The sequence below is a fragment of the Typopeltis vanoorti genome, chromosome 9 (assembly GCF_054136105.1).
Source record: "Typopeltis vanoorti isolate ZY-2024b chromosome 9, IOZ_Tvanoo_1.0, whole genome shotgun sequence".
NCBI lineage: Eukaryota > Metazoa > Arthropoda > Arachnida > Uropygi > Thelyphonidae > Typopeltis > Typopeltis vanoorti.
In genome coordinates this window covers 47,048,530-47,062,900 of record NC_143557.1, presented here as the reverse complement: position 1 = coordinate 47,062,900, position 14,371 = coordinate 47,048,530, and the positions used below count along the sequence as shown (strand labels likewise).

At 35.8% G+C, this 14,371-nt stretch overlaps 1 protein-coding gene across 1 annotated transcript in view; it reads right to left on the bottom strand.

Moving 5' to 3' along the window:
• l(2)k05819 (transmembrane protein 94-like protein l(2)k05819) overlaps positions 1-14,371 on the bottom strand; it is a 740,582-nt gene that overhangs the window by 623,288 nt on the left and 102,923 nt on the right. The window contains exon 4 of the mRNA XM_090398052.1: positions 11,648-11,848. Within this exon, the coding sequence (XP_090254178.1) occupies positions 11,648-11,848 (201 nt within the window). The remainder of the gene's footprint in view (positions 1-11,647; positions 11,849-14,371) is intronic.

The following is a 14,371-nucleotide window of genomic DNA, read 5'->3' as shown; positions in this document are numbered from 1 at the left end:
TAGTGATGTTTTCTCCCTGGTGCAGGACACCAGAGTGTACAGCGGATTTGAAATTGGAAGTGATCACTATTTAGTCTTGAGCAGGATAAAATTGAATTTCATATTGAAAAGAATAACATGTAAGAAAGTTTTAAAGCGAATAAAAGTTGAGCAGCTCTCAGATGTGAGCTGTTGACTAAAATACACAAAGATTATTGAAGAAAAAATGAAAGAGTTTGAGAACAGGAATCAAACTTTGAAGATTCAGTGGCAAACTCTGAAGAAAACATTGATTGATTCTGCCAGAGAGGCATGTGGTGAGGTTGTCGGTAAAGATAAAAAAATCAGAACTCCCTGGTGGACACAGGAAGTTAAAGAGGCAGTAAAGGAAAAGAAGAAAGCATACCAAAAGTTCATGTCAAATAAGTCAGCTTGTGCTCTTAGAGAATATAGAGACAAATGCAAGAATGCTAAACACTGTGTAAAACTAGCTAAACAAAAGTCATGGGAGGACTTTGGCAAGAATATAGAAAATAAATATCAAGAAGGTGGCCAAATATTCTGGAGGTTGTTGAAGAAGCTTAAGAATGGAGGAAAGAGTGCTATAAAAGGAATTAGAGATGATAAAGGTGACATGAAAACGGGAGAAAAAGATATCCTTGAAGTATGGAGTAATTACTTTGAAAATCTGCTAAATGAAACAAGCAGTGATGACAGCACAGTGGTAAAACACACTGACCAGGCATGCAGTCAGGAATACATATCCATACTTGAAGTAGAAAAAGCCATCAAAGGCTTGAAATGTGGAAAGGCAGCAGGAGTAGATGATATTCGACCAGAAATGCTGAAGTATGGTGGTATAAGAGTCTTACAGTAGCTGCACTGCATAGTTCAGAAAGCCTGGACAGAGGGACGAATTCCCGATGATTGGAGTAGAGCTCTCATAGTACCCATATATAAAAAGGGAAATAAAACTGCATGTGAGAATTACAGAGGTATTTCCCTACTGAGTGTTCCTGGCAAGATCTATGCAAGTATAATTGAGAAACGGTTGAGAAGAATTGTGGAAGAAAAGCTTGGTGAAGAACAAGCTGGATTCAGACCAAACAGAGGCTGTCAGGATCAGATCTTCACTTTACGACAAATAGTTGAGAAATCATGGGAATATAACAAAGATCTGTATTTAAGTTTTGTCGATCTGGAAAAGGCATATGACATGGTGCCAAGAGAGAAGCTATTCAATATGCTGCAGTTATATGGTGTCAATGGGGCATTATATCAAGCAATACTTAGTCTTTATCTGAGTTGTAAGTCAGCAGTTAGAATTGAAGGAAGTACAGGAAGATGGTTTAATGTTAAATCTGGTGTGAGACAAGGATGTACATTATCTCCTCTGTTATTCATTATCTATATGGATCACATTATGAAGGAAAGTGGTATTAAACATGATATCAAAATTGGAGATGTTAATGTCAGCTCTTTGCTTTATGCGGATGATGTTATACTTCTAATTAAATCCGCTACATGTCTGCAAGATTCTCTGACTAAATTGAATAGCTGTTGTAATAGATATGATATGAAGGTCAGCAATAAAAAGACAAAGACAATGAAAATAGGCAGTATCATTGAAAATGCCAACTGTGTTGTGAATGGAGAACCTGTGGAACAAGTAAAAACATTTCAGCTATTTAGGCACGATTTTTACTGAAGATGGTAAATTAAATATAGAAATAGACAACAGAATCAGCAAAGCTGGTATGGTGGGAAGTCAATTGAATAAATTCATATGGAATAAGAGAGAAATTAGTCGGAACACTAAATTAGCTGTATACAAGACAGTGTTCAAACCAGTTTTAACTTATGGATCTGAGAGCTGGGTCAGAAGTAAAACACTTGACCAAAGACTAAAGACGGTAGATATGAGAGTCCTGAGAAAGACTATAGGTGTGAACAGATGGCATCAATGGCAATATCATATTAAAAACGATGATATTAGGAAAGAACCTGACATTGTCAGCATCCAGGAATGCGTTAGCAGAGCTAATCTCAGGTGGTATGGTCACTTAAACAGAATGGGAGAGGAAAGATTAGCAAAACAAGTGTTCTCTGCCAGGTTGGCAGCAAAACGACCCAGAGGAAGACCAAGATATAGGTGGATTGATACGGTACAAATTGCTTTAGACGATAGAAATATAATATCTGATAATGTTGGAGTGTTGACAAGTATCAGACTGATTTGGAGGAAAATTGTAGATAATAAATTAATAATGATGTAATTTTTTTCATGTAGTACTATCATATCCTGTACACCCCTTGAGGGTACATGGCAGGAGTTTGATGATGATGATGATGATGATCAGTCTATTAATTGTGAGCACTCCAATAATGTATTATCTAACATTTTATGCTTCCAAGGCAATTCTGACTTAATCAATCCACCTAGACACTGGTCTTCTCTGGGTCTCTCTCTCTCTCTCTCTCTCTCTCCCTCCCTCCTGCCATCTTGGCATGAAACACCTGTATTGCTAACTTTTCCACACCCATTTTAATTAAGTGTCTATACCATATTAGATTAGCTCTGTTGACACCTTCTTGAATGCTAATAATGTCAAGTTCCTTTCTAATTTCATTTTTAATATGATTTTCCCATTGATGCCATTGGATCACTCCCATAATCTTTCTCAGAAACCTCATATCTGTAGTTCCTAGTCTTTGATCAACTCCTTTATTTCTAACCAACTCCCAGATCCATAACTTAAAATTGGTTTGAACACTGCCTTGTATGCTACTAGTTTCGTGTTTTGGTTGATTTCTCTCTTATTTCATATAAATTTATTCAGCTGGCTATTCATTCAGTATTCCAGCATATCCAACAGTTGCCAGATGAGTGGCCAAGTTTAAAACTGGGCATCTTGAGACAACAGATGCTCCAAGGTCAGGCAGACCTTCCGCAGCGATCACACCTGAACCATTGGTGCAGTGCATACAGGACAGACGAATACGGTCAAAAATATTGCAAAGACTCTGGAGATATCTGGAGAATGAGTTGGGGGGTATTATCTACCAACATCTGGACATGCAGAAGCTCTCAGCGAAGTGGATCCCCAAATAATTGAATGCCAACCAAAAGAGATAATGTGTGCTGTCATCTCAAGGACATCCCTATGACCCAGAGACCAAACAACAGTCAATGGAGTGGAGACACAAAGGCTCTCTCCATGGCCAAAGAAGTTCCATACACAAAAGATCAGTAGGGAAGGATCTTGCCATTGTCTTTTGGGATATGGATGGTGTAATCCTTACCAAGTACCTCAAAAAAAAGGTGAAACTGTTACAGCAGTAGCTTATTTGACAGCTCTGAAGGAAGTGAAGGAAAAATGCTTTGGGAAACTGAGCAGAGGCATGTTGCTTTTGCAGGATGATGCACTTACTCACACCTCAAGAAACCCAACAAACAATACATAACTTGGACTTTCAATGTCTGCATTACCCTCCACATTTGCCAGACATGGGCCCATCTCACTATTTCCTATTCCTAAATTTAAAGAAACACTTGAAAGGAACAAAATTTACCACAGATGATTAAGTCATATCTGTAGCTGAGGACTGGTTTCTGCAACAAGGGAAAGACTTTTTCTCAGAGGATTTCAAATAACACAGGAATGTTGTAACAAGTGTACAAGGTGTGACAATTCCCGGAATGCACCTGTAAAAACCTACATTCTGAACTATACATTAGTGGCTACTGTTACCTTCGAAGCAGTCCCCTTGTGCATTTATACACTAGTTTAGACAGTGTTCCCATTTTTGTAAACAGGCCTGGAACTATTTTTCCGGAATACTCTTGAGTTCCTTTATCACATTATGCTGGATATCAGCAATGTCAGAAAATCTTTATTCTTTTAGTGCAGTTTTTAATTTTGGAAACAGTCAGAAATCACAGGGAGCTAAGATGGGTGAATAAGCAGGACGACATAATTCAGTAATCGATTTTTTGGCCAGAAACTCTCTCATGATGAGCGCACTATCGCTTCACACATTGTCATGATTTCTTTCAAAATCTTTCGCACCCAATTCTTCAGTTAAAATAACCCTGACTGTTTCTCGATTCATTTGCAATTCATCAGCCATTAATCACAGAGATAATTGTCTGTCAGACCGTACCAAATCTCGCACTTTGTTCACATTTGCGTCCATCATTTTTGTTTTTGGTTGCCCACTTCTGGGATTGTCGCTCACATCTTCAAGCCCACTTTTGAATCTCTTATGCCACTCAAAGACACTTGACTTTTTCAAAGCAACCACACCATATGGCATTTTCAACAGCTCCAACGTTTCAGTACGTTGGAGCTGTTGAAAAGCTGTTGAACTACGCTGTCATTCCAGGAATTAAATTGTCACACCTCGTATAACACTTCGTGGGGAATATGTAGAATAATGTTTAAGTTACATGGTTCTACTTCTATTCCTTCATGGTGATTAGCACAACTTTTCAGCATGACCTCTTACTTTGAAAGAATACCTGGTTTTCAGAAGGATGAAGAGATGTTGGAAAGGGTCCCAAGGCGACTGACTAAGGTAGTCTCTGACCTCTGGAATGTCAAGTATGAGGAAAGATTGAAAAGATGTAATTTGCAGAGTCTAGTCGAGAGAAGGAAGAGGGGAGATATGATAGAGACCTACAAGTTGGTAAGGGGTTGTTATAGGATCAATGGTGGAGAAGTTCTACAGAGAATAGTGGGAGATCAGGGGAGAACCAGAGGTCATACCTGGAAACTGTATAAAGAGGGTGTGAGTAGGGGAGTGAGAGGCAGGTTTTTTTCGTGCAGAGTTGTGAATGATTGGAATGCCTTGCCTGAGAGTGTGGTGTCTGCAGGGAGTTTGAATGTGTTTAAGACCCGGTATGATGAGATGTGTGTGAGATAAAAGGACCTCCTAGATGAGTCTTTGACTCCATGAGGTCTTGTTTAATAATAATAATAATAATAATAATGAAACAGTTTTTCCCGATCTTTACACAAAATTTGATGTTAGTATGGCGCCTCCAAATTTCGATCACACATTTTTATGCCAAAGTTTACACACAGCTCTCTATTGTTTTTGCAATAGCCAACTAGCAAATGGCTCTATTGGCTTGAGGTATACACATGCATTAGTTAAAACACATACAAACAAGATTACTCATGTGACTCCAACCAAATCGTCAAATGGGCAACGCTGTCATTCCAGGAATTAAATTATCACACCTTGTATAACACTTCATGGGGAATATGTAGAATAATGTTTAAGTTACATGGTTCTACTTCTATTCCTTCAAGGTAATTAGCACAACTTTTCAGCATGACCTCTTACTTTGAAAGAATGCTAAATGAAACAAGCATAAACAGCATCATATAATGCATATCATTACTTGAAGGAGAAAAAGCCATCAAAAACTAGACCTGGATAAGATGATATTCATGGAAGTATGGAAGTATAGAGGTTCTGCATCAGTTACACTGTGCAATGCAGAAAACCTAGTAAGAGGGTCGAATTCTGGATAACTGGGGTAGAATTCTCATAGTAATCATTTATAAAAAGGGAAATGAAATAAATGTGCGAATTACATAAGAATTTCTCTAAGTGTTGCTATTCATATTTATACAAGTATACTTGAGAGAAGGGTAAGAGAAACTGTGGAATGGAAGAATGGAGAAAGAAAAGCTGGATTCAGGCCAACAGAGTTTGTCAGGATCAGATTTTCACTTTAAGACAAATAGTTGAGAAATCATGGGATATAACAAGGATCTGTATTTAAGTTTTGTAAATATGGAAAACACATATGACAAGGTACCAACAGAAAAGTTGTTCAAAACACTGTTTTGAACAACTTTACATCAAGTAATACTTAGTTTATATTTGAGTTGTAAGTCAGAGTTATATGTGAAGGAGCTACAGGAAATTTGTCTGATGTTGAATCAAGTGTTAGACAAGAGGGAACATTATCACCACTATTATTCATTATGTATATGGGTCATATTATAAAGTAAAGTCATATTTAAACTTCACATCATAATTGGATATTTAATCTCAGGCCATTACTTTAAGCAGCTTAAAGCTTTGCAGCTTTTTGAACATGCAACTGTTCAAATGGTTTCAGGGCAGCTCATCCAATAATTTTTGTCCAATCAAAATCTTGTCCATTCCCACATTGCGTCCATTACTTTTCTCATCCAGTAGGACATTTCATCCAATCTTATTCATCCACTCCTATTTCATCCATTACTTTTCTCGTCCAGTAGGACATTTCGTCCAATCGAAAGCACCTGGGTTTGAGGTTTTGCATCCAATCCTATTTCAATTTGAAAATAATTGGGCTAAATGCCCTGAAAGCACTGGTTTGAGGTTATTCGTCCAATCCTATTTCGATTTGAAAATAACTGGATTAAATACTCTGAAAGCACCTGGATTTGAGATTAGTCCAAGGAGTTATAAGTAACTTGTGATCATTAATAATAGTCGATTGACGTTCAAATTTTTTTTGTAACTTATCTTTAAAATTTGGCAGTGCTGAATATGGTGGAAATTGTGATGAGTGACAGGGGTAAACCAATGCTTTATCTTCAAAATTATTGTTATCATTTTCACTCTTATAACAAGAATAAGACTAGATGGTATTGGCGATGCGAGGTTTGTGATAGTTGCAATGCTAGGTGCATCACAACTACCAGTTTAGACAACATTGTGGTGTACAAAGACGGCAAGGAGGATCACCAACATGAATCAGGCATGGACAGAGAAGTTAGGAAAGTTAAAAATATTCTGAAGAGAAGGGTGCAAGACAATATGCATGGTCCACCCTCACATGTTATGCATATGGTTATAGGACAAGTTCAGCAAGATGAAGAATTACTTATGTTGCCGGAGAGGAATAGTTTACGGAGGCAAGTCAACAGATTGCAGAACACTGCGAGGCCTCGTACTCCTGCAAGTTTGGTTGGCGTTGAGATACTGGAAGAATATCAACTAATGTTAAATCATGACAGATTTCTTTTTTATGATTCTGGTGAACAGGACGAGGATCGTCTTCTTGTTTTTACCACAACGGAGAACCTAAGATTACTCGGAGCAAGTGACATTATCTTTTCCAATGACACATTTAAAACTGCACCCTCACAATTTGCTCAGTTGTTAACTATGCATGGAATATCTCGAGAGCATGTCATGCCTCTGGTGTACGCTCTAACTCCGGCAAAAACTGAGACTACATATCAGTCAATATACCAGCATATTGTCAACACTGCAAAACAAGCAGGAATCATTGTGAATCCGCATACTGTTATGATGGATTTCGAGCTGGCGAATATGAATGCTGCACGGGAGATATTTCCTAATGCAAATATAAAGTGTTGTCTCTTTCACTTTTCTGAGGCTCTTTGGTGACATATGGCGGCTTTGGTTCTGTCACAGCAGTATAAAGTTGCAGGAAGTCCTATACGTGAAGAAGCATCAATGCTGTTCGGCTTGCCATTCGTGCCGATCGACGACGTACTCGAGGTATTTGACTACATTGCAGAGAGTGTTTCGGAAGACCTGGAAGGAATGATAGAGTATGTTGAATGTGTTTACATTAGAAGGCGTCGAGCTCGAGGGCACAGGGGGACGGAAAACCCTTGCTTTCCACCCGAGGTATGAAATGTCAATGATTTGGTCATCAATGGGACACAGAGAACCAAAAATTCTGTAGAAGGTTGGAATAATAAATTCCAAAAGTTGATGGTGATTTACCATCACTTTGGAGGTTCATCAATTCCCTGAAGGAGGAACAGGAGCAGAACAAACAAGATATAACATGCCTTCTTGGAGGTCAATGAAACATCAGGGCTCCTGTGAATAGACTGTACCCAAGTAACCAAGAATGCATTTTCTCCCTAGTACAGCAATATCCTCAGTACAAGGCTGAAAACAGACTCAACATGTTACCTGTACCATTGGTCAATCGCTTATCATTTGAAGGTGAATCCAGCCGAGCAAGTCGATGAGGAAGACTAAATTCTCCAAACGCTGCAGATTTCAAAATCCATTATCTCGTTTTCACATACTGTTTCACATCAATTTCAGAATTATATTGTTTCCTTATTTGATTTGTTATAATTAAATGATCACATGCATATCCTGTAGAAATTTGTAGAAATAAAAACAAGTGGCTCAGAATCACTCTTGCATTTTCACTGAGGAAAAATCTAGGTAGCCTAAGAATCGATTTGACCATTTTAATAACAGAATTAGAAAATAAATCTTTAATTTAGATGTGTGATCATCCATAAACCTAATTAGAAATATGTAGGGCATAGTTACTAACGCAACAGTTTTCGTTCATTGGTTTTCTTATGTTTTAACGTTAAGTGGATGATTAAATTTATGATAATTTCCTTGAAATCACTTCACGACAAAATTGGTAAATTTCATCGCAGACAATATCTTACCTTTTGTATGTATTTACGCAACCTAGGAAAATTTCCACAACTTTGGGAAATGCTTACTTTTTGAATAATTTGATATTTTGTTAGGATCTCTTTCCTGTCCAACGACATGTGAGGAAGTGTTAAATATCTTCAGAAGACAGTTTTAGCTATTTTACCCATGTTTTAATCATGTGTCCAAAGATCAATTTCGGGTGATTTAACAGGGTCAGTTCGACTAATTGCTGTTTCCAGTTCTATCATTGAAAGGTCCTGTGTAAAGATGTCTCCAGAATGATAGGTTCTGGATTGTGTTAGCAGATGTTTTGCAGTTTTCCTGTGCTTTAGAGTAATGTTTGGCTAAGTATATTTGCCATGTGTTTGTTTAATTACTGAAGAGATGTGTTCAAAGAGTGATCAGTAGTATCCGGAAGCGTTGTGTTCATTAACAATCTGATAATATTCCAGTCTTGAATGTAGTCTATTGCAAAATTCTTTCTACTTTTTTGTTTGCAGTTAGAAATTTCATCTTTTATGCTTTTACTTAATTCTATTCACTTCTTTCTATTGCCATGTTAGAACGGTTTACATGTCGAATCAGAGTGCGTGTAGGTCTAAGTTGTCGTAGGCAGATCAATGGGGATGAAATGCAAAATTTGTTGTGGGGAAAGCTTCATGATTGTGAGCAAATGAATGGGGATGACAGATAAAACAATGTGGGTAGATAAATGGGGATTTCAGCAAGACGGAACTGGTATCCCGATTCATCTACCCACAATGACGTTTATTTGTAATCCCCATCCAGCTTCAACTTTTATATTTCATTTTATATTTCACACCATTATCCCCATTCCTTCTGCCAACGCTCATTACGCTCAGCCCACAAATTGTTGGGTGCAATAACGGGACGAGACAGCCCTTAACAACGTTTATCTTTAATCCCCATTCATCTGCACACGGTAACTTTTATATTTTATCTGTTACACAGCAACTTGTAGTAGATTAGTCAGTTGACACAGGTGACAATAATAGTCAGTTGACATCGATGGGACAAATTGAGATTGGACGAAATGTCCGAATGGACAAGTGTTCTGTTGGACAAACTTATAAAATGACAAAAAATCTTGGACCAACTGCCCTCAAACCGTTCAAATGGGTTACTTGTTCAAAAAAGTTAGATCCACATGTAACTGTGGGTCTAACTTTTAGCATACATGTACAACAACTGCACAATGCAAACACTTCTCAGTTTACTTTGCCTGTGCATTGTGAGCAGAGTAGAGCACATGCATTGCAAGGTGTCAAAGGTTAATCACTGTGGTGGTGGAAAGTATCAAATAGTTAAAACAGGAAGAATATAATATGTGTATTATTTATGAAAAACATATGGTGATGGATGACTTGAAAAAGCAAGACCAAATTATACTTGATGTGCAGAATAGATTAAAAATATTTGAGTATAGACTTCTCTCAGTTTTTGGTTCTATGTATTTCATCCATACACTTGGTTCTATGTATTTCATCCATCCATACTCGTATGGACGACATTAGAATATAATACATAAAGCTGAGTGGCAAAAGGAAAAAGTTATTTTACTAACTAATAACTTTAAAAGATATTTTGTAATGTGTATCAAATTACATTTGCAGTGCAAGGAAACAGTTAATTTGAAATTATAAAAAAAAAAAAATAATAAATAAGCATATGTAATAAACAGCTGACATTCTATAGCTGATCTCTAGTATCAATATAATGTAACACTCCAACACTCCTTTAATTCATTAAAAGACAGCTGAAGTAAAAGGTGGAAAAAAAATTAAATTAATAATCTGTCTGACTGTCTAATGCAGTTCGAGATGATATCTTCATGAAATGCATCTGCAACATTTTTTTGCTATAATTTTTTTATTTTCCCCATACATAATCTTTATCAACTTTTCCTGGAGTGTAAGGAAGGAAAGCAGAAATTAGAAAGGACACAGAATATGCAGCAATGAATTCTTTACTCAATTATACAGTGGAAGAATGTTATCTGACTCAACAAAGTAGCCCCACCCCACACACACACACATAAATACCACTACTCAGACCTCCTCTGGGTACACTTGGCAGAATAGTGGCTGTGACATTATTTGCTACTTGACATGGAAGCTATCTACCAAAGGAAATGTTGAGAAAATCTGATGCCTGATGAAACTAAAAACATCAATTATCAAAAAATATCAGGAAACTGGGAGGGGGGAGGGAAGGAAACTAGATCAGCATTCTGGAATCACACATATTCTTTGGCCACTTCGAGCTTCCAGTTTACAAAAGTGATGGTGCTATAGAAGAAAGCAAAATTCATCTAGTATAAAGTGTATTATTTAGTACTAGAAGCTTAGCCATTCCTCTAAAAGAAGTATGGAAGGGTGAAGGCATTACACCTAGATTTCTCCAGCTTAATAGCTTAATGGCTGCTGGCTGAATAAGATATCCACAGCTACTAACAGGCATACCAATGAGAGGGTGCAGGATAGGGGATTTGGCTATTACAGACTGATGAGACATCAAAGTTCATCATACATTCAGTAACAAAAATGTAAATGAAGAGACAAAGCCGGTTTCAAATAGTGATATAATGTTACTTTTTTTAATTTATAAGACCAGAATGAATTAGTTTAATAATAAAATTAGTCTAATAAGTTTATAGGTGAGGTCTAATATACTAACAAGAAAGCAAATTAAAATAAGCAACGTTTTCAATGTTTAATGTTAGTACAATGGTTTTCAAACTTTTTAAGGAGATGTCCCCCACTTTTTTTTTTTTTTTTGTAAAAAAAATTCTTACATCCCCTAAACTTGTCATAAAACAATGTTGACCTACAGTTTTCTTAAAAACTAAGATGTTACAGTTTTCTGATAGGACACAATTATCAGACACAATTATAGACACAATAATACTAAAAGTGGATGGAATATTAAATACATGCAGGAGTTGTGCCCAAAAATAAACAATAACATTTTTGCCCAAAAATAACAATAACAATATCATTCTCCCAAGTTTGAAACCCATTGTGTTAATTAATATGTTCCATTTTCCTTAACCGCAAAAGCATGAAAGGAATTTGCTAAAAATTCCATGACAAAAAACAAAAAATGGAATATAACAAATTTATTTATGTTCCAGTTTTACTATATTCAACTTAACGGCATAACTATTTTTTATAAAATGAAATTTTCTTACATGTATACTTTGAGAGACATGTACTACAGCTAAAAGATGAGCCATTCCACAGGCATTAAGCAAGATCCAAAACAAAGGCAAAGCCAAAGGTAAAAGTGGCAAAAATACCAAAGCAGGACGTAGAATAACATGTTCCTTCCATTCAACGCCATCTGGAGCTAAATACAATGCATGCAGGGTGCCAATGCTTAATGTCACAACCTGAAATAAATACAAAATAAATTAAAACACAGCCTCAAATCATTACGGAAACTAAACTAATTTACAGGGATTTTTTTGAAAAGTCACCCCAATTTCAGTTTTATTTAACAAAATAAATCATATCATCAACAGATAACAAACATAACAGTATTTGGGTGTCTATTATAATGTAGTGTAGGAAAATGAAAGTCAAATTAAACAATTTACCTCATGTTAAAATCATCTGTAATACTCTTTCCAGAAATTTTACAGAACCTTTACTAAGAATTCATTACTCCTTATGACACTGCTATCATTCATTGTCTTAAGAGTTAAAGTGAGTGTGAGCTATAAGCACCTATTATTTTTAAAATGTTTTTTCTTTTTAAGTTTTTTTGAGAAGGAAAGTTAAGCAATGTTTAAAGTCACAGGAACACTTTGGTGAGAAAAAAGGGGAGGAAAAAAATGAAGATTATAGTAAGACTCATCTGTAAACAATACTAACCCACACTGGTCTTGGGTCCAGTTGAAGTGGAACCTGGTCCATTTCATAGAATGACAATTAAACATTAAAAGACAATTCATAAAAATGCCACATATAAAGGTCAATAATTTCCTAACTTATTTAATATATATATATATATATATATATATATATATATATACACAAGTGGGACGTCCAGAAAGTAAGTTCCATTTTTAAATATTTTTACTACAGCGCTGCGATCGCAATGGTGCACATGCATGCTGAGTTTGTTGATTCATTAGCAAGGCGTTGATGCCATTTTCAGACATTCTCGCAGTGCATATGCTTCTTGGTGTGTGTATATATAATGTCTAAGAAAATCGAATCGCCCGCCACATGTAAAATCAGGTCGGTTATCCATTTCTTGAATGTGAGGAACGTTAAAACAGCTGAAATTCATCGGCAAGTTATTGAGGTTTATGGAGAACAAGCAATGAGTGATTTAACAGTACAAAGATGGGCAAGACTTTTTTAATGAAGGAAGAACAGGTGCGCACGATGATGAAGAGAACGGGCGACCATCTTTAGTGACTGACGATTTGGATTAACGCCTAACACACGCCCACACATGGCAAGCATAACACAACTTCTCGCCACCTTTGGCTGAGAACAATCCATCATCCCCCATATAGTCCTGACCTCGTGCCAAACAACTTTCACCTGTTCAAACATCTGAAATCTTTCCTTGTGGCCGGCGGTTTCAAGATGACGATGAGGTCAAAGAAGCAGTCAATGCATGGTTTGTGTCACAGGCAAACCTTCTAAATATATATATATATATATATTTAGACAAAATAAAGCTAGGAAAGATTAGCTGATTTTAAAAAGTACTATCACCTACAAAAGGAATAGATGTAGACCATCGGATCTGTTTAAGATAGGAGATTATAATCAAGTTTCACTCTCGTTTCTTTATAAAGCCATTCTATGAGAAAATATATTTCAAAAGTTCCTCACAGAACAGCTTGGTCTATGTCTATCCCCTTTGTAGGAGATAGGAAAAATTATCTGATTTAAAAAGAACTAACATTATTTTGTCTAAATATATATATATTTTAAATAAGTTATGAAATTATTGACCTTTTATAGTTATCTTACATTAGCTACTAAGGTGGTGCTCTTTACAATTGTCTGTTAATGTTTAAATGCCATCTCATGACAATGCCTATGATACTCCGGTAAAATTTCTGTAAATAAAATTTTTGATTCAAGTTTTCCTCCAATTTCATAATTCTTTTCAGTATTCATCTGTTATAGGATTTCTGTACACAGAGAGAGAGAGAGCTGTTTGAGAATCTGATATATACTGCATCTAATACATTTCTTTTAACTATAAATTTTATCTTCGGATTACGAGTGTTAAAAATATGTCTAACATGACCTGGCTGTAGACAAACATACAAACAAACAGCACTATATGAATGTTACTCAAGCATTCGATAGATTTTAAGGGACTCAGCAAACTCTTCATTAAAATACTTCATAAAGAAAAACAGCACAAGAAGGATGAAAACAAAGTAATCACACTCTTGGATGAAGACATGAGTCAGTATTTTATTTGGGAAATTAACAAACATCCAGAGTAGTGAAATTTCAGTTGAGTCAATAAACATTTTTTCATAACAACTTAGTCCTGAAAAAAAAAAAAAAAAAAAAAAAGATGAAAGAATCCTGACTTGAATTTTCTGATCCTGATCTGAACTTAAACATTTTTTTTTTTAAATACAGGTTTAAAAAAGTAACAAGAACATTTATAAATAATAATATTATTTGTAAACATTCTTGTTTAAATGGATGAATAAGAGAATGTCTCAATAAAGTAGTGAAATAATCCTGAAAACTCAACATCCTAAATCTTCCTGTAAGACCAACATAAATCATCTAGATTTCTCCTAGGCAACAATAAATATGGTGCATGGTTAGTAAAATAAACTAGACTTAAAAATAAATAAATAAATAAATAAAAGTACAGTTAGCAAATTCTTCTTTTCAAAGTTATAACTGAGTATTTTTATAAC